General features: G+C 36.4%; 1 protein-coding gene across 4 annotated transcripts in view; it reads right to left on the minus strand.

Annotated features, from left to right (window-relative positions):
• Positions 1-5,199: 5,199 nt before the first annotated feature.
• Positions 5,200-24,085, minus strand: part of Exo70 (exocyst complex component 7) — a 61,484-nt gene continuing 42,598 nt past the window's right edge. For all 4 annotated transcript variants that reach the window (XM_089086586.1, XM_089086588.1, XM_089086584.1 and 1 more), the window contains exons 7-12: positions 21,281-21,460; positions 18,635-18,872; positions 16,975-17,191; positions 13,066-13,174; positions 8,718-8,851; positions 5,200-5,493 (exon numbers count right to left, since the gene is read on the minus strand). In XM_089086586.1, coding sequence (XP_088942712.1) covers positions 5,391-5,493; positions 8,718-8,851; positions 13,066-13,174; positions 16,975-17,191; positions 18,635-18,872; positions 21,281-21,460 — 981 coding nt within the window. In that variant the 3' untranslated portion in view covers positions 5,200-5,390. The remainder of the gene's footprint in view (positions 5,494-8,717; positions 8,852-13,065; positions 13,175-16,974; positions 17,192-18,634; positions 18,873-21,280; positions 21,461-24,085) is intronic.

Consider the following 24,085-nt stretch of genomic DNA (forward strand, 5'->3'; position numbering starts at 1 on the left):
ACTTATAAGCAGTTGTTGCAACAGACACTTCGCGCTTATTACTCGTACTGTAGGTAGGAATATGAGAGTAAGGTAAGCATTTCTTGATGTTAATTCAAAAAAATGTTTCCAGGTAAAGAAGTTCTAAAAAAAATAAAGACCAATATTCAAACGAACAGAAAAATTTCATATAATAATTCGAACTTAAAGAACAGAAATCACGATAATGAATAAACAAGCCTAAAACAAACAGAAATCAGAATGAATATTCAAGTGTAGCTTAAAACAAACAGAAATTATCACAAATAAAAGCAAGGCTACTGCCACTTGAACCCTCTAAGATATAGAGTATCATTTGTGCTTTGCCAAAGACTATGTTTATTTGAAACAGTGTCTTTTTGTTTATCCAAACACCAACAAAAGAGAAGAAAATACTAATAGAAGCTACTGGAAAGAAATAAATATTCCTTAGAATAATTACAATCGTGACTTTCAACTTAGTTTGATTATTTTTAAAGGATATTTTTTGTCGAAATTTTGCATTATACTCGACTGACTTCAAAATATTGGAAATTGATGCATAAACAAAGATTTTTGAAGCAATCTGTTCAATTGACTTCAGTTGATTTTCTATACCTACGAAAGGAATGGGTTTATGAGAAACAAGTTATTGGTGATAATTTAATCCATATCATATTTCTAACAATCAATCTAATTTTGTTAGCCTGAATATATATAAAAAAAAATCCCAGGTCATTACGAAATCAATTCAATAAAACTTCCAGGATTCCTTTTTTCTAACACTTCCTTTGATTTTGTAATGCGATGATGAGCCAGGATTTTTTTTTCATATATTGTTTCCTAAGTAAAGTGCAAATGCCTCTCTTACATGGTTTAACCCTAACTTTTATTTTTGATAATTTCTGTCTGTTTTGAGTTTGACTTCATTATTTATCTAATTTCCGTTTTTTTTTAATTTATTCATTCATAGCAACTTCGTTTTACTTTAAATTTGAATCTGAGAAAAGAAGAGGTTCGCATCCAGTGCCGTTGGTTGTGCTGGGACATTTCCGAGTTGATTTCCTGACAGTACAATAGTATACGATCCTGTACACCAGCCTGACTTAGTAAAAAACCTCGGCTATATCCAAAAGAGTATGGGTAACTTATAAAAGTGGAAACTAATATAAATTTCGAGCTGATCGAAAATAAAAGCTTCTTGGCCTTTTTCTGGTACGATTTTTTGTACATAATTCCCCTTGGCGGAGGAGCTTACGAGTGTAAGTTTATAGACATTCAGTACAAAAATTATTTGCCCTTTTCTGAACCTTGTTTTTGGAGGACCAGTGTCTTTTTCCTAAGATTTCTTGCGCATTGGGGTCTCCTTGGCCGAAGGATTTAAGGACACAAGCTTCAAGTTGATCGAAAAAAAGTTTTATGGTCTTTCTCGGCTGCACGTTTTGAGGGCCTGCAATCCTAGTCAAAAATTTTGTGTACACTGTGTTCTTCTAGGCCAGAAAATTAATGCCCGTAAGCTTTACATGTATCAGGTACAAAAAAATTTTTTGGCCCATTTTTTCCTATTTTTCGGTTTATTTTATTTTTTTTTGGCATTGATCTCTTGGCCTTTCATATAAGTTGCAAGCAAAAAAAAGTGTTGGTCTATTTTTGAGGGGCTGTGCCCTAAACGTGATTTTTATGTCATTAAATTTCCCTTTGTCGAGTGCAAAAAGTATGTAAATTTCAAGGTGCTTAAAAGAAAAAGAGCTTTGTGGCCTCTTTTCACCCTGTCCTTGGGGTAGGCAACATTTTTTCTCTTATGCACTGGAGTCCCTTAGCCTAAGGACTGAAGGATATAAGTTTCAAGGGGAATGAAAAAAAGTTTACTGACCAATTTTTCGGGTGCTATTTTCTGGGAGGGGGGGCTCTCTTTTTTAAATTAGTGCCACCTTGGCCCATTTCTGGGTCCTAGCAACCAACCCATCCCAGCAAAAAGTTTAGTCCCTTTGCCCCAAGAAAAAATCCTGAAAGTTTCAAATCAGTGATGTGGATAAGATCAAACATGTCCGTATTTTTTCCAAAAAATATATCTGTAAATAGTGGGCAATCTGCATAATTTTTGATGCTTTTTCTATGACCTTTTCAACTATTTTGATACACACGGCTATTTAGAAATTTTGAACCCATTCCTGGAGGAGTTGCAGGGGTGTCTCGGGGCGAAAATTCCACAAGAGGGAAGATCGTCATCCTATAATGAATTATAAATCTTATAAAGGGGATTAACAATTAAATAACTCCTCTCCAAAGTCTCTAATGACCACTCTTTGTATGTGCAGTGGCTGGGGAAAAATGTAATAAAAATAAAGCATGAGAGGCACTGGATGGTAGTTTCCAAGATAGACCATTCACTTGCGTGAAGTTCAAGCTCTCTAATTTTATCGTCACGAAGGTTTCGGCTGGACAAGTCACGCAAAACCTCTTAGGACGCAAGGCATTTCCATCGTGGTAAAAGTGATTTTCCATCGAGCACTGATGTCCTTTATAACGGATTGACTAAAAGTATATGTATTAAAGACAGCTCCAAGAAAGTCGTGTGATTTGAAAAATACTTTCAGGATTTTAAGCAGCTTTCTTTTTTTTACTAATGTTGCTCCGTGTGTCAATATTTCCCACAAGAATTTTCTTTGTCTAAGATCTCATTGTCACCCTCAAGATCTAGATAATTTGCGTCCGAGCAACTATCATCAATACTGCACTCAGTACATCCGCTATATTCAATGTAATTGTATTTTACGACAAGCTCAGGAAATTCATCTTGTTAGACAGTATGTTATACCTAGATTTTGTGCTGGATCCTGAATCATTTATGTTGGTGTGTTCAATCTGCAATGTTCCTACATTCCTGAAGTTCAAGGACATAAATCATCCCTGCATGAAGGTCTTATAAAAAACAATAACTTAGCGTAATGTCACCGTACTATGAGAGACTTACTATATTAGCTCCTAAGTAATTATAAAGTAGACTTTTTGGAGGATTCTGAACCTTAAGGGACTACTACATATGTAAGTAGTGTTGGTACTAGTGTGACAAACTTTTAGTCTCTTCAAGTTAAGGATTTCAAGCCCTAAACTGAGCTTGCCGTTGCTGCTTTCCATAAAGTAATTAGCTCCAATAGCTACAAAGCCACATCTTGTTCGTAAAAACCAGCAGTCTATGTTTAATTGAATTACTAGGCTTTCTAGAGTTTCTCTTTAAGCTGCTTGACCTTCCTGGTCATTGCTGTAATTAGGAGTTTTGTAAAAGTACGAGCTGAAGGATGAATAAGACCTCCTGAAAGTTTAAAACTGAGAGTTTTTTCTCCTGGTTTTTCAAATATTAAGACAGGGAGCTTTTGCTGAAAATGGCTCTGCTACACAACTTTCTCAGCTTCAGCTGCCACAAGGTACTTTATAGTACCTTGTGGTAGTCTAACTTCACTTCTAACCTAACTTCACTTCTTGAGTGTTGGCGGTATAATACATAAGTACCGGAAAAAACTTACGAATCTTATTAACCAAAAGCTCTTTTGATTCAGTATTTTATTTGTTGCTTTTTTGTTCTAAGCTTTTACTTTTTTTATTTGTTTTTACCTTATCGACACCTATTTTATTACTTTTTATCCCGTATTTCAAATATTAAGACAGGGAGCTTTTGCTGAAAATGGCTCTGCTACACAATTTTCTCAGCTTCAGCTGCTGCTGCTCAATAACTTCAGTCAATTTCTTACATCACTTTTGTTTCTACAAGGAAACTTGAGTTGGAGTAACTTCAAAGGATGCGCTCACCATGCTGAGTTAAGGCAGCAGCCATCATGACCTCTTGTTAACAGTATTTGGTTTAGGTTGTCTGAAGAAAAAACGGGATTTGAAGGAAAAAGGTTTCAAGAGAAACATTATCGACACAAATGGTATAGAAGAAAACAGAATAACAACAGAAATCGTTTTTACAAAAAGCTATCTTATTTACTACTTTTTCTATTTCTCTCCAAAAACAGAACAAAAACCGTTATATATGCAAAAATAGAAACTGAAACGGTACCGACCCCTTACTTTGAAACCATTCAACTGCTGCTTAGTTGAAAGTCCATTCATCAAATGCATTTGTTATGCTTTTCTGCCTGGAAGAACAAGTACAATCGAATTCATCATCAGTCGATCTATATTCCCTTTACGCTCTGCATTGAGTCCACCCAGATATTTGGATTAAGCAGGAAGGGGATGGGACTTTTTAGCTCCAAGGCCGAGATATATACCGGGTTCGAAGCAAAGATTTTTATATGTCCACCTAACAAGCATAAAAGTAAGAAACATCCTTACTTACCTTCATTGCAAAAAAAAAAAACCCATCAATCACAAATTGGTTCTCGGTAGAATCGGGTCTTCAGTACCCTGGTTGGGGCTGTCTTGGATATAAAATCGGGGCAATAGTTTGCAAAATTTCGAGACCCAAAGACATTTAAACTTGGGATAGTAGCTTGTTAATACCAGAAATCTAGTAAATTGGATTTCATTACTGACATTTTTCCTTTTTTTTTTTTTAGTTTGGTTCTGAGTAGTAGCGCTGATTCACGAAAATGCAGTTGGGCAAGAATTTTTTCTATTCTTTTTTTTTCTCAATGAAGATATAGAAAGTTACTTTTCGAGACCTAGGATGGGGGATTTCCAAAGCCAAGAGAAGGAGACAACACTGGTGAGAACATTTTTGGAGAACAGACTGTCTATACGCTCTTCAGAGGTCACCTTGGAGAGGCAACCTTGTCGCTTTAAGCACCCATTGACTTGGGGGAACTAAGTTTCTTTCATTCTGGAACAAAGTGAATGGGAAAACATCCGGATAGAAAAACTTTTCGAAAAAAGCTTATTTTTTAGACAGCCTAATTACAAAAGCTGTAAATTTCTATGAGGTATTTTTAGTCGGGGATAGATGTCGAGATATATGTAAAGGCTTGTACAATATATCAGACAGAAGCCCATTACTTTTGACCAAGCCATCATCTCCATAAATTCGTGCTTAATTCTTTGTATTTGTTTTTAGGCGTCTTTCCTGTTATGCTCTCTTTTCCATTCTTTTCTTATTTTCTTTTCTTACTACTCTTTTTCTTTCTTTCTTATTTGTTTTAGTAAGGCCCCAGCATTAACTGCTATTTTTCCACTACTAACAACTAATAATCTACATTAATATCCAACTAAAGGATTGCATTTGACAAACAAGAAATTCTAGTTTACAACGTGATAAAAAATAAAAACAAAACTATAACCGATGTACTCTTGAAGCAAAGGGGAAGAGAATAGTAATGAAAAACAGAAGAATTATAGATAATAGCAGAAAAATACACTTCTTTACGCCAGGAAGCTGTGCCAATACCAAAAGATCAGGCAGTTACGTCAAAAAACGTATCAATTTGAGACGACACTTGGGCTGGACTATATCGAATGTATTTCTCGACGTTCTTGGTAAATGAAACAGTTGAGTAACTGAAAAGAATAGATTTGTTTTAACCTTGAAGGATAAGCAGAAAGACCTACCGCCTAAGAAGATGATTAACGTGTTTCTACCGCTACGTAATAAGAGTATGTTAAGAATAATCGAGGAATTTCCTCCCTCTATTAATTTATATTGGCTTAAATTGCAATTATATAATAGAAAAAAAAAGGAATTTGAGAATGATTTCAAGCCCCAAAATGGGGTGATTTTTTTTAGTTTAGTAGCTGGTTTCGTATTGAATCAGGAGTTACACAAGGTTGCGTTCCATCCCAATTTTTATGGCTTATTTTGACGGAGTTTGTCCTAAGGAGCACAACAAAGACTATGGGAGAACAAGGAATCAAATTGGGAAGTAAAACTCTTCTAGACCTAGATTATGCTGATGATTTGAGCATCCTAGATGAAAGTGTTGGCAAAATCAATAAATTTCTGGAGGCTTTGAGATTTAAGGGTACAAGAATAAGTTCGAAAATCAATGTTAAGAAGACTAATTCACTGAGATTGGAAATAGGTGAAGGTGAAAAATGTGACGTTGGATAACGAGGTAACCGATCAAGAGGACAGCTTCACTTACCTAGGTAGTATTGTCAGTAAAGACAATGGTTGCAGTGAAGATGTTAAAAGTAGAATAGTCAAGGCCCAGGATGCTTTTTTACAATTGAAAAAAGCTTGGAAGAATAGCAAGATAAGTCACCGAATCAAGATTAAAATATTGAAAGCTACAGTGATAATAGCAGTCAAGCATGGTTCTGAAGCGTGGGCGTTCCGGAAGATGGAGGAGGATTTGCAAGATGTTTTCGAGACAAATTGTCTACAGATTGTTTTGTGTACCCGTGTGACTGACGGCATTTAAAACAGCAAGCTGTACAAAAAGTGTGGTTCAATCCTGCTTTACTAGGGTTGTAATGAAAGAAAGGCTGAGATGGCTTGGACACCTTCTGAGGATGAAGGATGACAGATTTACAAATATCGTCCTTGTCGGCCACCCAACTAGGGCCAAACGGAAAGCGGGCTCCAACCCCCAAATGGGTTGGAGCATCTCCTAAGAGAATATTTAAGGTTAATTGGAACTTCTTGGGAGGGTATAAAGAGGAAGGCTTTGAATAGATTGGGATGAAGGAGGAGCTATGGATAGCAGTGTTGGCCTTAGGTGACTTGGTGCTGCTGTGGGTTGTAAGTAGTAGTAGGACCAGTACAAATAGAAGGTATTAGGCCATTATGGCAGTAATACTGGGGCAATTCAGGGAGCGACTTGCTCAGAAAGAAAAGTGTCCCAAGTACAGGCCTGATTCTAGTAAACAGAGGGATCATTCTTGTATAAAACTCGAATAGTTCGACTACAAAATGAAATGCAGTAAAAATCCTCATTTGAGCTTTATTTACAGCATAAAATACACTGATTGAAATCCTAATAAGCGATTTTCACGACAAGCCTGTAGCTGTAACTTGCACCGAAAAGATAAAAAAAACTCATAATATTGAATTCAATAGTCTTCGATCCATCCATTAATCGATGCAGAATTTCGATGTTACTTAAGACTTTTTCTTGGATATAGGTATAAACTTGCTTAGAAAATAGTATAATTATACCTTTTTCAAAAATTTTCGACCAATACTCAAAGTATTTTCAATCTAAAAAGCCATGTACAGTACATTTCAAAAATGTAATTCGATGCATGGATAGAGCTGAATTTCAGCTATGGAAAGATATCAAAATCGTTGTCCTTCTGTTGAATATACCAAAAAACAGTGAAAATAAACCGTAGGCCCTCTATTGAAATTTATGCCTGTGATCAGAGCTGTTCCTAGGAGGGGGGGGGGGCAACCGAGTCAGCTGACCAAGGCACCCCAAAGGGGGCACAGCGGTTGGGGGATTGTCCGGCCACTTTGATTCGGCTTTATTGCTTATATTCGAGTCGGGAGGCGGCGCTGTAATTAATTTCTAACCTGGCACCACTAACCCTAGGGACGGTTCTGTCAGTGACTATGTGCGTTGTGTAATTCTATAAAGGTACATTTAGGCAGGAGATAAGTGAACACTAATTATCTAATGTTGGAGAAACCGAGGAATATTATTATATAATATTCCATCTTTTCTATGCTAAAGTACGTTATTTGCACTAGAACCCAGAGCCGTATCCAGTATTTTTTTTGGGAGGGGGGGGGGCTTACAAAAGGATTTTTTTTTTGGGGGGGGGGGGGTACAAAAAACTTCTAAAACGCATACAAATTTGCTTATATTCATTTTTGTTACGTTTTTACGAGCCGGACAAACATTTCAGGATGGGGGTCAAACCCCCTCCCACTGGATACGGCTTTGCGAGAGCCACTCACAAATTGTCCCTAATTGCTCTTGGAAGATGATGATCCACGAGTCTTGGAGATAATGAGGAGCCACTCCATGGAGATGGACAAGGAATCCATATTGGTCCCCCAAAATTATACAGTCTTTTCTTCTTGATCACTCAGAATCCTACAGCCTTTTCAATTGGGGCGTCAGTTTTATTTGATAAACTGGGAATTCGAAATATCGATAGAAACCTTAGCAAGGGGTTCTCCTCAGCAAAAGAAGTTCATAATATTTTAGTATTTTCTGACTCTAAACCAGCAATACAGTTGATTTAAAAAAGGACTGGATACAGATGTAGGCGCTGCGGCGTCCAATAATAATTAAAAAAAGATCCTTGAATACAAAAAGTTAATTAAACAGAAGAAATTGTAGCAGATGTGGCTCTCGTTTGAAAGTACACCGAATTCTAGTTTTCCTGGGAAATTGTTCCGCTGAATTTGAACATGGGAAAAGGAAGGGAGGGGACACACAAAATTTGTATTTTGATTCTGTCACATAATTTCCTCTTTGTTTTAATTCGTGTGGAATTGAGCTCTATCTGAATTTAAAGATTTATTTTCATTTGATCAGTTGAAGCACATGAATAGCTTCAAGATGTTGACAAACATCAGACTAAAGTATATCTTTTTTTCATTGAAATGGCCTACAGAAAATACCAGTATTTACCGAACTAGGAGTTACAGCCCCCTTCTTCTGGACCCGTCAACTTTTCAGGACGATTTGATAACGGTAGTAGCCAATTTTAAACGAAACCCTTGACTGCGGTTTTTTAGGGGGTGGGGCCGTGCCATGAAAGTTTTGCAAGCACTGTCATAGGTCAGTAACTCTCACTTTGCGTGACCGTTAAATATTTGAAAAACTAACTTATCATAGAAATCTTGGTAGAGAGGTAGAACTTTTTCCTTGTTGTCTCTTTTTAAGCTTTCTCGCAACTCCATATCTGGGACGCTGTATCCACGCTGACTTTGGGAAAGATCATCGAATTCTTTATTGAATACCTATAAAAAGGAATACATATGTTTTACAAAAAGTAATAACAAGATAATAAAATCATTGCTTTCTTTCATCGCAATAAACTACATGTTTTGTTTGTTTTAATATAAAAAGTTTTGAAGTGCCCATAAATAGTTGACTTTATGCTACTATTTTTCTCAAATAGATAACTACAGGCAGGGTCGTATCCAGATTTTTTTTTTTCGGGGGGTGTTTTACGCAAGGAAGTTTTTTCGAGGGGGGGGGGGTACACAAAAACCTCATAAACGACTACAAAATTTGTTTATATCCATTTCTATTACGTTTTTACGAGTCAGACAAACATTTCGGGGGGGGGGGGAGGGGTCAAACCTCCTAACCCCCCTGGGTACTGCCTTGCCTTCAGGTGTATGGATGGTTAGCCAGTACAGGAAGACATGATAAAGGATGAAATTCCTCTAGAATCATTGCTGGCGGATAGGGCGTCGAATCGACGTTTCAGTTGCTAAGTCTTTTTTACAGGAACAAGCAGCAAGCTTGTCGCCCAGCCTTGATGCAGCAGGGATCGGATCCAAGGCCCCTAGTGCCAAGCAGAGCATCAATCCACAGTGCTTCCACAAGGTTAATACACGAAGATCATAATTTATAAGAGAAAGAATGGCTTATACTTAGTCTAAAAAAAGTTGCCTCGGCAAGTCATCAGCAAATCCTGAGATTTCTATTTGAAACTCCATCTAATTGCGACACTTTTCAAATGAATAGCAAATGTCTGATGAATAGTCTCAAAATGAGAAACAAAAACGTTACAACACTCGGATAAAATAGGTTACTATGTATAGATCAGTGTTTGGTTTTGTACTATCCCCAAAAAACTTTGCATATACCAACTTTTTAATTCTTTTCCTTCAAATTCTAATTGGCATAATTATGGAGATGAAAATCTTAGTTCTTCCAGTTTTTAGGTTTATAGCGCGAAGAAAGGTAAGGGGAATAGTTATAGCACGCTATAATAGCACTATATACTGGTGACAATTTTGTAATTACGGAAATGATGCAAGAAGCATTAGCTTATATAGAGAAATTTTATCAAAAATAAAAGGGACTAGAACTTGAGTTTGTAAGAATATTAGCATTTAAAAAAAATAATCGAACATAATTTCTTCTCGTATACCACAGAGACTAAAGATGAGTTGATAAAAAAGACTGCCAATTTCCTTGAAGAAAATGGTATAGGATCCAACAGATTGTTTACATTGTGATGTGCAACATGGTTTTACAAAGGAAAGATCCCTTGCAAATAATTTACTTCATAGATATGAAACTGTAACCAATTATCATTTTTTTTTCCCCAGAGGCACTTCATGTGGAAGGGGTCGTCTTAAAAACTTAAAAGGGGGCTCATTCGATTGGAAATCGAGAGTTCTAGTGCCTTTTTTAAGGGTCAAAAGTGATTGGAAGGCAACAAACACCCCTTCCACGCCCACCATTTCCCCAAACACATCCAATCAAAATTTTCAGATAGCTCTTTTGTTCAACGTAGTTTAAAGTTCTGGAAATTATATCTTTGAGCATGACCCTCCCCCCCCCCCCAAGGTCTTCAGGGCAAGGGTTATAAGTTATGCCCTGGGGGCATATACGGTTCTTATGGAAGGGATGCTCCTATACACTTTAGAGAGGGCTCATTTGATTGAAAATTGAAAGTTCTAGTTCACTTTTTAAGCGTCAAAAGATATTGGAGGGTAACCAGCCCCCCCCCCCACGCTCTTTTTTCCCAAATGCATCCGATAAAAATTTTGAGATAGCTATTTTGTTAAAAATAGTTCAAAGATCATATAACAAAAATTCCGGTGTTGACACAACCCCCCCGGGCCCGGGGGCAGGCGTTCTAAGTTCTTCCCTGGGGGCATATATGGTTCTTATGGAAGGGATGCTCGTATAAACTTCAACGAGGGCTCATTTGATTGGAAATTGAAAGTCCTAGCTTACTTTTTAAGATTCAAAAGAGATTGGAGGGCACCTAGCCCCCCCCACGCCCTTTTTTCTCAAACCCATCTGATAAGAACTTTGAGATGGCCATTTTTAAAAAAACAGCTCAAAGACCATATAACAAAAACTCCGGGGTCGACACAGCCCCTCAGGGCCCGAAGGAAGGCGTTGTAAGGTATTCCCCGGGGGGCATATATGGTTATCATGCAAGGTATGCTCCTATAAACTTCAAAAATGGCTCGTTTGATTGGTTGAAAGTTCCAGTTCCCTTTTATAGAGTCAGAAGAGATTCGAGGGTACTTAGCCCCCCCCCCTCCACGCCCTTTTTTCCTAAAGACCATCTGGCAAGAACTTTAAATTAGCCATTTTTAAAAAATAGTTCACATAACATTTAACGAAAATTTCGGGGTCAACACAGCCCCCCAGGGTCTTAATGCAGGCATTTTAAGTTATGCTCTGTGGGAATATACAGTTATTATGGAAGAATTACACATAAAAAACTTCATAAAGGGCTAAAATGATTGGAAATTGAAAGTTCTAGTTCAGTTTTTGAGAGTCAAAAAGATTGGAGGGCAACTAGACCCCCCCACGCCCCTTTTTTCCTGAATGCATCCGATAACAATTTTGAGATAGCCATTAAGTTAAAAATTGTTCAAAAGTTAGATAACAAACACTCCGCTGTCGACACAAACACCCAGGGCCCGGGGGCAGGCGTTTTAAGTTATGCCCTGGGGCGTAAATGGCTCTTATGAAAGGGATACTCGTATAAACTTCAGAGAGGGCTACTTTGTACTGAAATTGGAAGTTAGAGCTAAATCTTTAATATAAAAACTAAATCCGAAGGCAAATTGCCCCCCCCCCCCCAACGCCTTCTTTTTCCAAACTCATCTGATGAAAATTTTGAGATAGACATTTTGTTAAAAAAATAATTCAAAGGTTAGATAAGAAAAACCCCAGTATAAATACAACCCCCAAGGGCCCGGGAGAAGGTGTTCTAAGTTATGCCCTAAGGGCATGTATGGTTCTTATGAAAGGAATGCTCGTATAAACTTCATAGAGGCCTCATTTAACTGTAAATTGAAAGTTCTGGTTCACTTTTTAAGAGTCAAGAGATTTAAGGGCAACTAGTCTCCCCTTCCCCTATGCCGTTTTTTCCCCAAACCCATCCTCTACAAATTTTGAGATAGCCAGTTTTTTAAAAATTGTTCAAAAATTAGATAACAAAAACTCCAGTTTCAACACAACCCTCCAGGGCCCAAGGGGGAGGCGTTGTAAGTGTTGTCCTGGTGGCGTGTATGGTTCTTATGAAAGAATTGCTCGTTTAAACTTCAGAGAGGGCTCATTTGATTGGAAATTGAAAGTTCGAGTTCACTTTTTAAGAATCAAAAGATATCCGATGTCAACTAGCCCCGCCCCTTCCCCCACACACCCTTTTTTTCAAAAGCCTATCCCGTAAAATTTTTAAAATAGCCATTTCATTAAAAATAATTCAAAAGTCAGATAAGAAAAACTCATGTGTCGACGCACCCCCCTCCCATGGCCCGGACGCAGGCGATGTAAGTAATGCTCTGGGGGCATATATCGTTTTTATGGAAGGGATGCTTGTATAAACTTCGGAGAGGGTTCATTTGATTGGAAATTAAAAGTTCTCGTTCACTTTTTAAGAGTCAAAAGAGATTGTAGGGCAACTATACCATTTAGGGTATGACATGCCATGGGCATGTCATCATGCCCATACAACTTCCCTCATTTACCAAATAGCAGAAGTTATAAATTACTCTTCCTGTCTGAATTACATAGCTTAAATTAAAATAGTGACGAAATCCTACCTTTGTAGGATTTATAGACCAGCTTTACAATCATGCTTATGGTAATTTGGAAAAATCAACAATCCAGATTTATCTTATAAAGTATAGTCAAAAAATTTCTGTGGGCATAAATTGTGTGAAATGAAGCTTGTATTTGATTCCATTTTGTAACGACGATACTGCGGATTCACTCCTTATAGGACTTCAATTAAAGCTATGTTTACTTTTTCATTTTGGCTACCTATTGCCGTTAATTCTTCTAAGAGCCAAAACGAAGCCGACATACCGGAAATCTGATTCTCTTCAGTTCACTACCTTTTTTGAATGGACGGCTTCCGTATAAATAGATCTCTGTAACTATAATTTACTCAGAATCTTGCTTTCTCAAAACAAGCTTTGACAAAAGTGCAATAAGACAAGATTCTAAAAAAGTGTAAATAACTCACCAAAAACTTTTCCTTAATGAGATTTCTATCCTTGTCTCTAAGTTTCCCAGAATCAAGGACAACAGGCGACAGGTCTTCTTGTGTGATTGGGTTCAGTACTTTCAACCAGCTAAATAAAAATTATCATATTAAATGTGTATTGATTTGTAAATTAGGTTTTTAACGAAATTAAGGTGTTTAGGTTTCTGGTTATGTAGTATTAAAAGATTATACACAATTCATAAAAAAATAAACACAAGGCGATCTTAATGCTGCTGTTTCCTGACAAAAATGCGTAAGCCAAGATAGTTTTTGTTGATTGTATTAGCTTTCTTCGCTTGCTTTATAAGCGTCAACATCTGATACCAATAAGTTTCAGCTGCTTATTCAAATACAAACCACGGTCTATTACCGAAAACCGATAGAACAGAATAGAACAATTCAATTAATCGAGCTTTATAATAGAGTTATTTCAAACAGTAGGCTGTACGAAAGATGTGGTTCAATCCCCCTTTCTAGGGCTATAATGAGAGAAAGGTTGAGATGGCTAGGGCACCTCTGCGAATGAAGGATTACAATGACAGATTACCGTCGATTGTCCCTTTCGACCAACCGTATAGAGCTAAACGGAAAACAGTTCGTCCTCGGTTGGGGTGGGAGGAAATAATAAGGAAAAATTTAAGGGAAATGGGAACTTCAAGGGAGGGTGTAAAGAGGGCTTTGAATAGATTGGGATAGAGGACTGTACGCAGCTGTGCTGAGCTTAGGTGGCTTGGTGCTGCGATGATTTGTTAGTAGTAGTAGTAGCAGTATCTGTTACTGATGACTTCCCCTAGACAGCAAAAGGAACACTAACACTAAAATAAGGTAACAGAGAGGTCAACAATTTTTTAAAACAAAAGAGTCTCACTCCACATTAATAAAAGTGAGTGTGGGCTCTGTGAAGAATTCTTTTTAAAGTTCTAGGATAAACCCAGACCCACAGAATTGTTTTCGAGAAGTGGGAGAAAGGTTTTTAAAATAATTGTTTAGTTATTTATTTTGATTATGGATTTTTATACCTCAAATACATTTAAGTTTTCTCAGGGTAGGGAAGATTGACGTGGAAGAGATTAGAGTTACCTGTTGCTTTAATCCCCTTGTAGGCACCTTTTAAGCTCACTGAGGCCTAAAATGAAGAAATTTTGTTCTCAAATTATAAGCACTTTAAAGACGAGAGTCTTCTGAGACTTGTCTTCGTGACGCTCTGAGTCTCCCTAACTAACTATAATTACTTAACTAATTTTAAAATATAAAACAACAAATGGGGGGGGGAGGGGAGTTTAATCATAAACAAATCCCTAGAAAGAAGAATACCTGAGTTATAATTTCGTTCTCAAATTAGAAGCAATTTAAAGACGAGAGTCTTCTGAGATTTGTCTTCGTGATGCTCTGACTCTTCCTAATCAACTATAATTACTTAACTAATTTTAAAATATAAAAAAATAAATAGGGGGGAGGGGAGCTTATTCATAAGCAAACCCCCTGAGGCTTTTGAACTTCTCACCTGACATCAAACTAGGCCTTAGACGAAGTAACACCACTCCTTCAGAAAAGGGACATATCTCCGAGGCTGGTTTGAGAAGTTTACTATTCAAATTAAGGTGGAACAGGTAAATAGTAGGACCTCTGAGTTAACTTTGAGCATAATTATATATTTCCTTGGATCGCTTATAGTTTAGTTCAAGTTTCACTCTGTCCTTATTTGCAATGTTTCTACAGCTAATGCTATAGCACTAGATGTAGTAGTATTTAACAACAGAGTTTTTATTGTAACGAGTAGACAATTTGGTTCTAATTGCATAATTTAGTGTATGTTTTTCCTTTTTTAACCCGCATGGCAAAACCAGTATCTCTACCTGCAAAATTTAGGAAAAAGTATATTCTGCACTGATGATTGCAACTATTCAAAATGGTGAATAACGAGCAATCAAGGCAGTAAAATAAACCGCCAATTCTAGAAAAAGCAGGACATTTCAGGAAGGCAGGGAGGGGGTAACCAACACAAATATAACACAGAAGAAGTGAAATGTGCCAAGAGCAAAGAAATAAATGGAAAAATAATTATTATTGGGAGTAAAAATAATTATTTGGAGTCAAAAATCCTCCGCTGCTAATTTAATAATGACAATAATTTATTTTTGAGCATTAGTAGAACTGTAAAATATTGCGGAGTAGCAAGATTCTATCGCTGTTATGCCATTTTGATAAACTGTCAATGTAGTCTTTCGATTTACCTTGTTATTTAACTGTGCATCAAGTATAAATCCCATAGAAGCTAATAGTGTAAAACATTTTGATGGATCAGAAACAAAAATTATTTCACCCCTCCCTAAACTAACAAAACTAAAATTCTCCTTGCCCCGCCCTTCCCTTTGTTTTTTCCACAAGCAACTGAAAGTTTCAACTTCATCCCCATAGCTATTGCAGATGTGCTATTTTGATCATGCAGATATGCAGTTTCTTCCGATCCATCGCTCCTCATTCCCCAAGACAAAATTTGAGACCCAGCCTGACCCCCCCCCCCACACGCACACACCTGAAAAATTCAACTGGATCCCCCAGCAATTCCGAAGATATTGCAAATAGCTTGAAAACTCAGGTGCATATAGTGTCTTTTGATTTACTCAGGTACGCGTGTCAATTTCAGAGTTCATCCTGGTGAACTATTGGGAGTCTTGGTCTGACAAACTATCCTTAAGAGGTCCAAGTTGATCGGACAACCAAGACCAGAAATGGTTAACTTTCCAACAAAAACCTATCCGTGAACAAGGGTATATCTATATAAGTGAGGGTCATCCCCCCCTAGGGCTTTGGGAACAATGTCGACCCTGGAGGCATAATCATTAGACCTTTCGATGTTTCTGATCAAATTGAATATATTGAAATTTTGATCCAATACTATGGTGGTTTGCGGGGGAAGCTGTATTCGGACAAGCCCGGGGGGGGGGAGGCTGGTTACTGCTAATTACTTTCCTAAAAGAGGACAATAACTTTAAATTTTCCATCGATTTAGCCCACTCCTAAGTTTTCCCGTTATCCCTTCGATAGGAGTGGCCAGGAAAAACTTTTAGGCACTTTTCAGTCTCTTTGCTGTGTCCCGTTTCGGCAAGAACCAATATAATTTTCCTATTTTCCCGTCTATATTGGGGTTCCAAGACCTTTTTTGTGTTCCATATCTTTTGAGGAAAAGGAGGGAGCCGTGTACTAGAAAAAAACGTTTGATACTTTTTAACCCATAGAATGGTTCCTGTAAGTTTAGAGGCAATCGCCGACCCAGCATCAAACAAGCCCTCATTTCCATTATAAAACATATGCGCAAACAATTGGGAATTTACATCATTTACGGCCCTTACCACAGGAGCTTAGAGGCCATATAATCCCCGAGGGCATATTTACGGGACCTTTCGATTCTTTTTAACAAATTGGCTATCTTAAAATTTCAGTGATAGTATCTCGTGGGTTTACGAAGGACCTGGTAGCCAAAAAGAGGATGGTCGGGGTGCTGGTTGCTCTCCTATCACTTTAAACTCTTAAAAAGGGCACTAGAACTTCCAATTTCCAAACAGGTTTCCACTTCACAAGTTTTTAAGACCACTCCTTCCATACGAAGTGACCAGGGAAATAATAATAACAATAATACACTGAAGGCGTGTGACTGTATACTCTGAAATAAACGGTTGTGTAAATTTCAACTTAACGAATTCCAACAATTATATTTTACTTTGACTGTCCTTGGTATTCTTTTTGTTTTAATTATGTTGAGGTAAGTAATTGTTAACAACAATCATGTTACCAGTCTGACCGTGAGCAGTGACCACTTATTTAACATACATTAGTGGGAAAATTACTGGTGTTCAATAACTCCCACATAATAAACAACTGACTTACCATTGAAAATACATTTTCTTCTGTTTTTCAATCAAAGTCCTGTAATCATCTTCACAGTTAGGCGAGGCACGTTTAAGAAGATCAAGTAAACCCGATCGAACAAGCACCTTTGTAATGTGGTGAAAGTTATTTAATCGAAATACAGCCTTAATACAGGCATCACTGTACTCTTCTGACTTCACGGAGAGATTTAAGTTTAGCAGCGAGAATGCTTTTTCTGAAAGAAAAAAGAGTCACTAAACGTTGAGAGGAAAATGAACCCTGAAACTTTAAAGATAAGGTCCCAAACGTGCAACATCAATTCCGGACTGAAAAGGATCTGTTTATTCTGTTACGAAAGCAAAGAAACCAAAAAATTGAAACATCCCATTTCTTATCTGAACTTTTCATCGTGTACCACCATCTAAATTTTCAAAAGTTGAGCCTATAATATGATGAACTAGTTAGAGCCACTTGTTTCCTCTTTTCTTTTTTATTTATATTTTGGTCGTGGAAAAAGGTGGCTCCCTAAATATAAGCACTAACTATCCACATTAGTTCTGCCCTAAGATGGATGGATGGATGATAGACTATGTATCAACAAGTGAAAATGACATCATTTTTATGCATTCCTGAAAAAGGCTTATGCCTATCACTTAGACTATCTATCTTGGCTTTTTCTCTCCAATTAGGCATCGATTGATAGCAACTTGATTTTAATTAAAAAATCAACAGATTTTGATTTTTTTTTTTTTTTTTTTTTTTTTTTTTTTTTTATGTTCCAACTGAAAAGGGTGATTTTGCGATGAAGCCACTACTTTAAAATGCACCAAAGGATAAGATATATATGTCATTAAGTTTATTAGGTTCAGACCTATCCCTTCATCGAGCCAAAATGGTCATATGACATCGAATTTATCTTGGAGAACGATCAAATCTTGCTCAGAAAATAGGGAAATTTTCCTTATTTCAATGGATTCTCAGCTTAATTTTCAATCTAAAAAAATACAAGGCACATTTTTGAAATATAATTCAGTGAGTAGATAGAACTGAATCTCAAGATCTCGAATGATACTATAATTGTCTTCTTACGTTGAAATATTATACCATAAAGTGCTAAAATACAACACGTCGAAATCTTGCACAGGGGACATAAACCTCAATAATAAAAAAATTTAAAAGTAAAACTTTTCTATTGCTGAATGTCCATGTCACTCTTTTTGGAAGCCAATTTGACCAAGTCTTTAAGGAGAACATCCTCTGTTTTTAAACATTTAAGCAAAAAAAACCCTGGTGTATGTCATTATCAGTTAAAACTAACACACGAAGGAGCATATTCCCTGTAGTTGAACATATAAGCAAAAAAAAAATCGAAAAATATTTTTCTTTACGGGATGTTTTGTATATTAAAATTAAAATGAACAATAAAAATTATTTTTGAGTTTCCTCCACTGTCTTCACTGTACTACTACTACTACTAAGAACTCGCTACAGCACCAAGCCACCCGAGGCTAATACAGCTACGTACGCTCCTCTTCCATCCCATTCTATTATCTTTACTAAACTCGATTAAATCGGCCTCTGAACGTTTCAACTATTAATAAAATCACTGACCCAAAAAAAGTAATTATATCAGATTCAAAACTTATTTCTAGCGACACTTATGAGCTAAAACGCTTACTGAGGTAAAGTCCAAAGCATTCTTTAAATTTCTCTTCTTTAGAGCGACCTAAATTCCATGCAGTCTTATATTCCTCGTCCTTCGATAGAAGTATTCCAACAGCATCGACATAATGTAGAAGTTGCTCTAGGAATATAAGAACATTGCTTGTTACTTCAAAAACTGTGCCATCTTTTGGCAGAGACGCGCCACTTCCTGACCGAACGTACTCCAGAAACGTCATTAATCCATTATGAGACTAAAAGACGTAATTTATTTTATTTTAAAAATTGACAAGGCCAGCAAAAAAAAATTTCTATGATGTCAAAGTGATCTGGATGGACTTGACAAAAGAGGATCACAAGCATATGGGTAATCCATTCATTCTGATGTCGACTTTAAAAAAGACGACAAGATCTGCTGAAAAAATATTTCTGTGATGTCAAAGTGACCTAGCTTGATTATACAGCCAAACTTGATGAAAAAGGACCGCTTAGACTAGGGCGTATCCAGGTTTTTTGTTTGGGAGGGGGTGTGCAAAATAACTTTGAAAAAAAAACCATCAAAAGTTTGCTTATATACATTTTTATTGCGCTTTTACGAGTCTGAAAATAATTTCTGGGGGAGGGTTCAAACCCTGTACCCACCTGGACACAGCCTTGCGCAAAGATAAAAATAATTGATTAATTCAAATATCAAATCTGACAACAAAAGAAAGAATCTTAGGATCTGTGTACATATTCAAGACAGATCCCACTTCAAAGCACTTATAAAATAAATCAATATAAAAATATTTACAGTCGTAAGTATCAGCCATGGAGCACGTATCTTCCATCAACTGATCTAATAAGGGTCACTGGATATACTTACACTTGTGCCAACACAGTGAGCTTTGGCCATATTTCTTACCCAGACAAGACAAGTATTTTTCTCAGGGGAAAAAACTAACTAGAGGACTGAAACCTAAATTCTAGGACTATCAGATATCTTAGATTTGTCGATGTCATTCCTATTGAAATCGTGTCCCTTTTGGGACTAGTTTTCCTTTTTCAGAATACAAATTTTCTTACACTAATGGCATTTGGTTTTCATATAGGACTTATTTTTTTAATATATACGTAAATTTTTTACCAGCATTGTGCTATTTAGAGCCTCGGTGATTGTTGACAGGAATAGCTCGCTACTTAAATTAGTTAAAACAATGGCTTTAATGTTGTAGTAATTTTAATCTAACATCAGGGCGAATCCAAAAAAACAGGATTAAAGACCAGGGCTGATGTTGCAGCTGGTCATTTGAAACGTTGGAAACGTTTCAAATGACGTTGTATTACTTCTGTATCTATCCAAAATATACAGATTCTTTTTTGTAATAGTTGCGTACTATGAATATGATAACCGTTTTTAAGTTTTTTGTTCTGTGGTATTAGTTGAAACACCTAATACCACACTAAATTTTAATAATAATTCAAATTTAAAAATTAATACCTCAACCCAAATTTTGGGTGCTTTCAAAAAGCCAATTGTCAGTAATAATAACTAATTATTTATATTTTTAAGTACAAATATTACTGATGATAAGAGAAGTAGATCAATTCTTTGCATTATAAGGGAAGAAAGAACTAGTGTTAACAGCTTTTACTTATTATGACCATAAAAATGGTAGAATTCGTAGTTATAAGCCATTTTAGGATGAAGGTAATAGCATACAATTAAGATTAATCTTAATAATGATTAATATTATAATCATTATATCATTGTATGATTAATAATGATTAATAATGATTGTCCAATCGTTTTTCACTGCATTAATAATAATGGGTTGGGCCATTTCCTCCTCCGGTGTAAGCAACTCTCTCATTTAAGGGGATTAATTATCCAGGAGGGGGAAGATAGGCTGCTTTGTGAGTTAATGAGGTCTAGGACTACCCGTTATATTGTGGCAGTAGGAAATTTTGTATTGATGGGAACGATGTCAAATGAAGTGTGATTTTTCTTTAGCATTTGTCTTTTTGTATATGGTTTTAATTGGCTTTTAAATACAGATTATTATTATTATAATTATTTGTTGTTCTCAAATGTCAATTGTTTCACAACCTTCTGAGTTTTTAATTTATCCCCCAAATTTGACACAACCACAAACCTAGAAAAGATCAGCGCTATGGAACATATTTCACGGGGAGGGGGGGACAACCGCAAAATTTTAGACAAAATGTAGATAACGATCTGTTAAAGCCACCACACTCAAGAAACGAAGTTAGGTTAATCCTAATGGAATTATCCAATTATGATGAAAATAAAATACTTTAGTAGCAAAATTATGGAAACTATAACAGAGAATTATGGCAATCAGGCCCCATAGAACACATTACATTAAATGGTTTCTAACCTAACCTAACGAACATACCAACTAAAATATTTAATTAAAATATACCTCCATTACAGTATATATACACTCTCTCACGTTAAGCTGAAAGAAACTACAGAAACAAAGCGATTCTGTCAGACCATGAACTTGAGTGTGGTGGCTATAACAGATAAATACCAGAAAATATGTATATGAAAATTACGAGCAATGTCAAGAAGGTTCTGAGGTGAGAAGGAGCTGTAGGTGGTCAGAGCTTGGGGGCGTCATTACCTTCCTAGGAAAGATAAACAGACAGGACTTACAACTTCGCAATACAGGTTGACGAAACTAGAATATTTTGTTCTAACTTGAGAGCTACAACCTTCAAATAGCTCATCTAAATCTTTTTTCATCAATTGCAAGTTCTTTAGTACTAGTAGCATCGACAGGAGGGATGAAAATTCATTCTTGGCAATTAAACGCTTTGACTTGACCGCTAAAATCTGAAAGAAAGGTCAAACTTTTAAGCGAAATTAAAATCAATTTCAGTGACTTGATGGTTCACAACTATTGGTGTTTGAGTTACTACACTCCTTTATGCATTACTACACTGCTCGTACGGGTCACCAAGAATATTTAATAAGTCGTTGACTTTACTCTTGCAAAGGTTTTAGGCAAAAAATTTACACCACCTCCCCCCCCCCCAAAAAAAAAATCCTCTAATCATTCTTAATATTTTTCCCACTGATTAAATTGGAGATTCCTCAGCGCAAATAATTTATAATTCTTTACGGAAAACTATTCAGATTTTCCGGATATTTAATTGACAGGTTAGATAATTACGAATTCCGTCACTTCCGGAATTAAAAGGCTACTTTTTTCATTAGATTGTCTAAATGTGGTATTTAACAATACTTTTCAGATTTAAAAACACTATCGTTGTTTTACATGTGGGAAAATTTTCCGCAGATATGCAAATTTCATTTGCATTTATTTTTTCGACTCTTTAATATTGCAATCAAAATCAATTAATTAGGTAATTTATAAAAATTGTAGGTGAAAACTTTATTCAGCCTGGGATTAACTTTATTGTGAAATACATGACGTTTTAAAAAAAAATAACTGATGTTTGTATTTATCGATTCAGTGCATTATCGTTTTTTTCGATCGATGGACTTTATTACCCAATTAGATTAGATTAATTTATTACAAAAACGACCTAGTTAAACATGATCCATAGGTAACCGCCCATGGGAAGACATAAATGCACTGGGGCTGGGCGGTTACCAAAAACGATTTTAACTTACTTAAAGATAACTTTTAAATTTCTAAATAAATTTTAAATTTCTTTCTAACACATACTAATGAACATTCTCATAAAATACAGAAAAAGAAAAGAAAAAAAGATAATAAAAAAAGAAAATAAATGATAACATATAACTTCTATCTCTGAATCATGGCTCCTCGCCCCCCTTACAAAAAATTCTTTACCCTTTTTTTAAACAAATACTGGTGTTCAGCCGCCTTAACACTATCTGGGAGGGAATCCATACCCCCTGATCCAAATGTTTCATTTGAAATCCAATGACGGGGAATCTTCGAGGGGTAAACTAGTAGTAAATAAATAGAGAAAAATTATGAAAAGTAATTCAGAACACGAAAGCAGGTTTAGAAGATGAATATATCACAAAAAGAGGCTTTTTCTTAACTGGAACTTAGTAAAGAAAGAAGTCCAGCCCATGGTAATCGCATTAATCAATATAAAACAACAGGACATCTATTAAGACACCATTGGTTCAAGATAACATAACTAACGGCTCCTCGACACTTAATCAGTGCATTAATAGGTCCAAGCGTCCAGATTTCAACAAATTTCATGTTTAACATGATTCTAATGGGTATGGAGCCCTCTAATGGTATAACTAATCAAAGTATAAAAAACAAACCAACAAAAATTCTATCAAATACAATAATAATATAATGCCCGGGCAATGTAAGGGAATGGTAGTCCACAAAAGTCTGAAGCCAGAGCATTGTGGATACAAAGCTCAAGGACCCCGATGCCAGGCAGAAGATCTGAAGGAGTCAACCCTGGTCCAGCACCACTTGCTGCACCCAGGCATTTCCGGACTGATTTTTCCGCTTACCACTACTATTAGGGAAAGCGAGAAAAAAATTGCATAGGTTGGCGTCTTTCTGTATACTGTCTTCAAAGAGCTTCCCTTTTCATGCTTTGTATCCACCTTAACTTTGTTTTGAATCTAAGCTGCTTTCAATGTCCTGTAAAGACTTCTCCGAAAAGGCTTCAGAGGCTCAATTTATTCGAAATACTTTCTATTGTGTTAAGAAACGTCACCCCTATTTTTCTAATTGGCATCAAAATTTGATCCATAGTCAATGCACAGAACCTTCTCTACCGCTTTAAGTCTATCCGTGTTATTCAGTGAGATGTTACTTCAAAAGCAAACCTGAAATAGTCTCGACTGGCTGGATCTGAACAATTCAATTCAGACAGGCGCAAATTATACGAGGACACAAGCTGGTTTTAAAATACGACAAGAGACTGCATGTAGCTTCAGAAACGCATCAACCATTAAACATATAACGGGGTTATAAAAACTGGCTCAATACATGCAACACCAAACTCCTTTAACCGTGGTCTGCCAGTGAAGCCAAAATTAAGCTTTCACTTTTACCGAGCAGTTTGAAAATGTGGATGCGATCAAATTGAACAACTTGGAAAGACATAAAAAAAGGTGCCTCTCTTGTTCGTCAGACCAACTGTCCCTACCTCCTGAGATTTTTCCGCTGACTCCCTACCTGAAAAAGTGAAAATTGTTAACTTAAAATATGCTTTAGGATTTTCGATACCCCCACCCCTCTCCTTCAATAGGACGAGTTTCTGGTCCCTTTTCACTACAAATTATACACGTGCGTACCTACAATACTTGCCACTTATTCCGTGTTTATTCGTTGATATAGTAGTACAATGATTCTATAAGATCATATCTTTTGATTGTAACATACCAGTTTTAATATAAATTTGCAGCGCCATCAATTACCTAATGATTTACTGACTGTATGGCACCCATCCCACTTCGTAAAAAAGGTTGACAATAATTTTGATG

Source organism: Artemia sp. Qi Xiang Cuo, chromosome 3 (assembly GCF_049724085.1).
Source record: "Artemia sp. Qi Xiang Cuo chromosome 3, ASM4972408v1, whole genome shotgun sequence".
Classification (NCBI taxonomy): Eukaryota; Metazoa; Arthropoda; class Branchiopoda; order Anostraca; family Artemiidae; genus Artemia; species Artemia sp. Qi Xiang Cuo.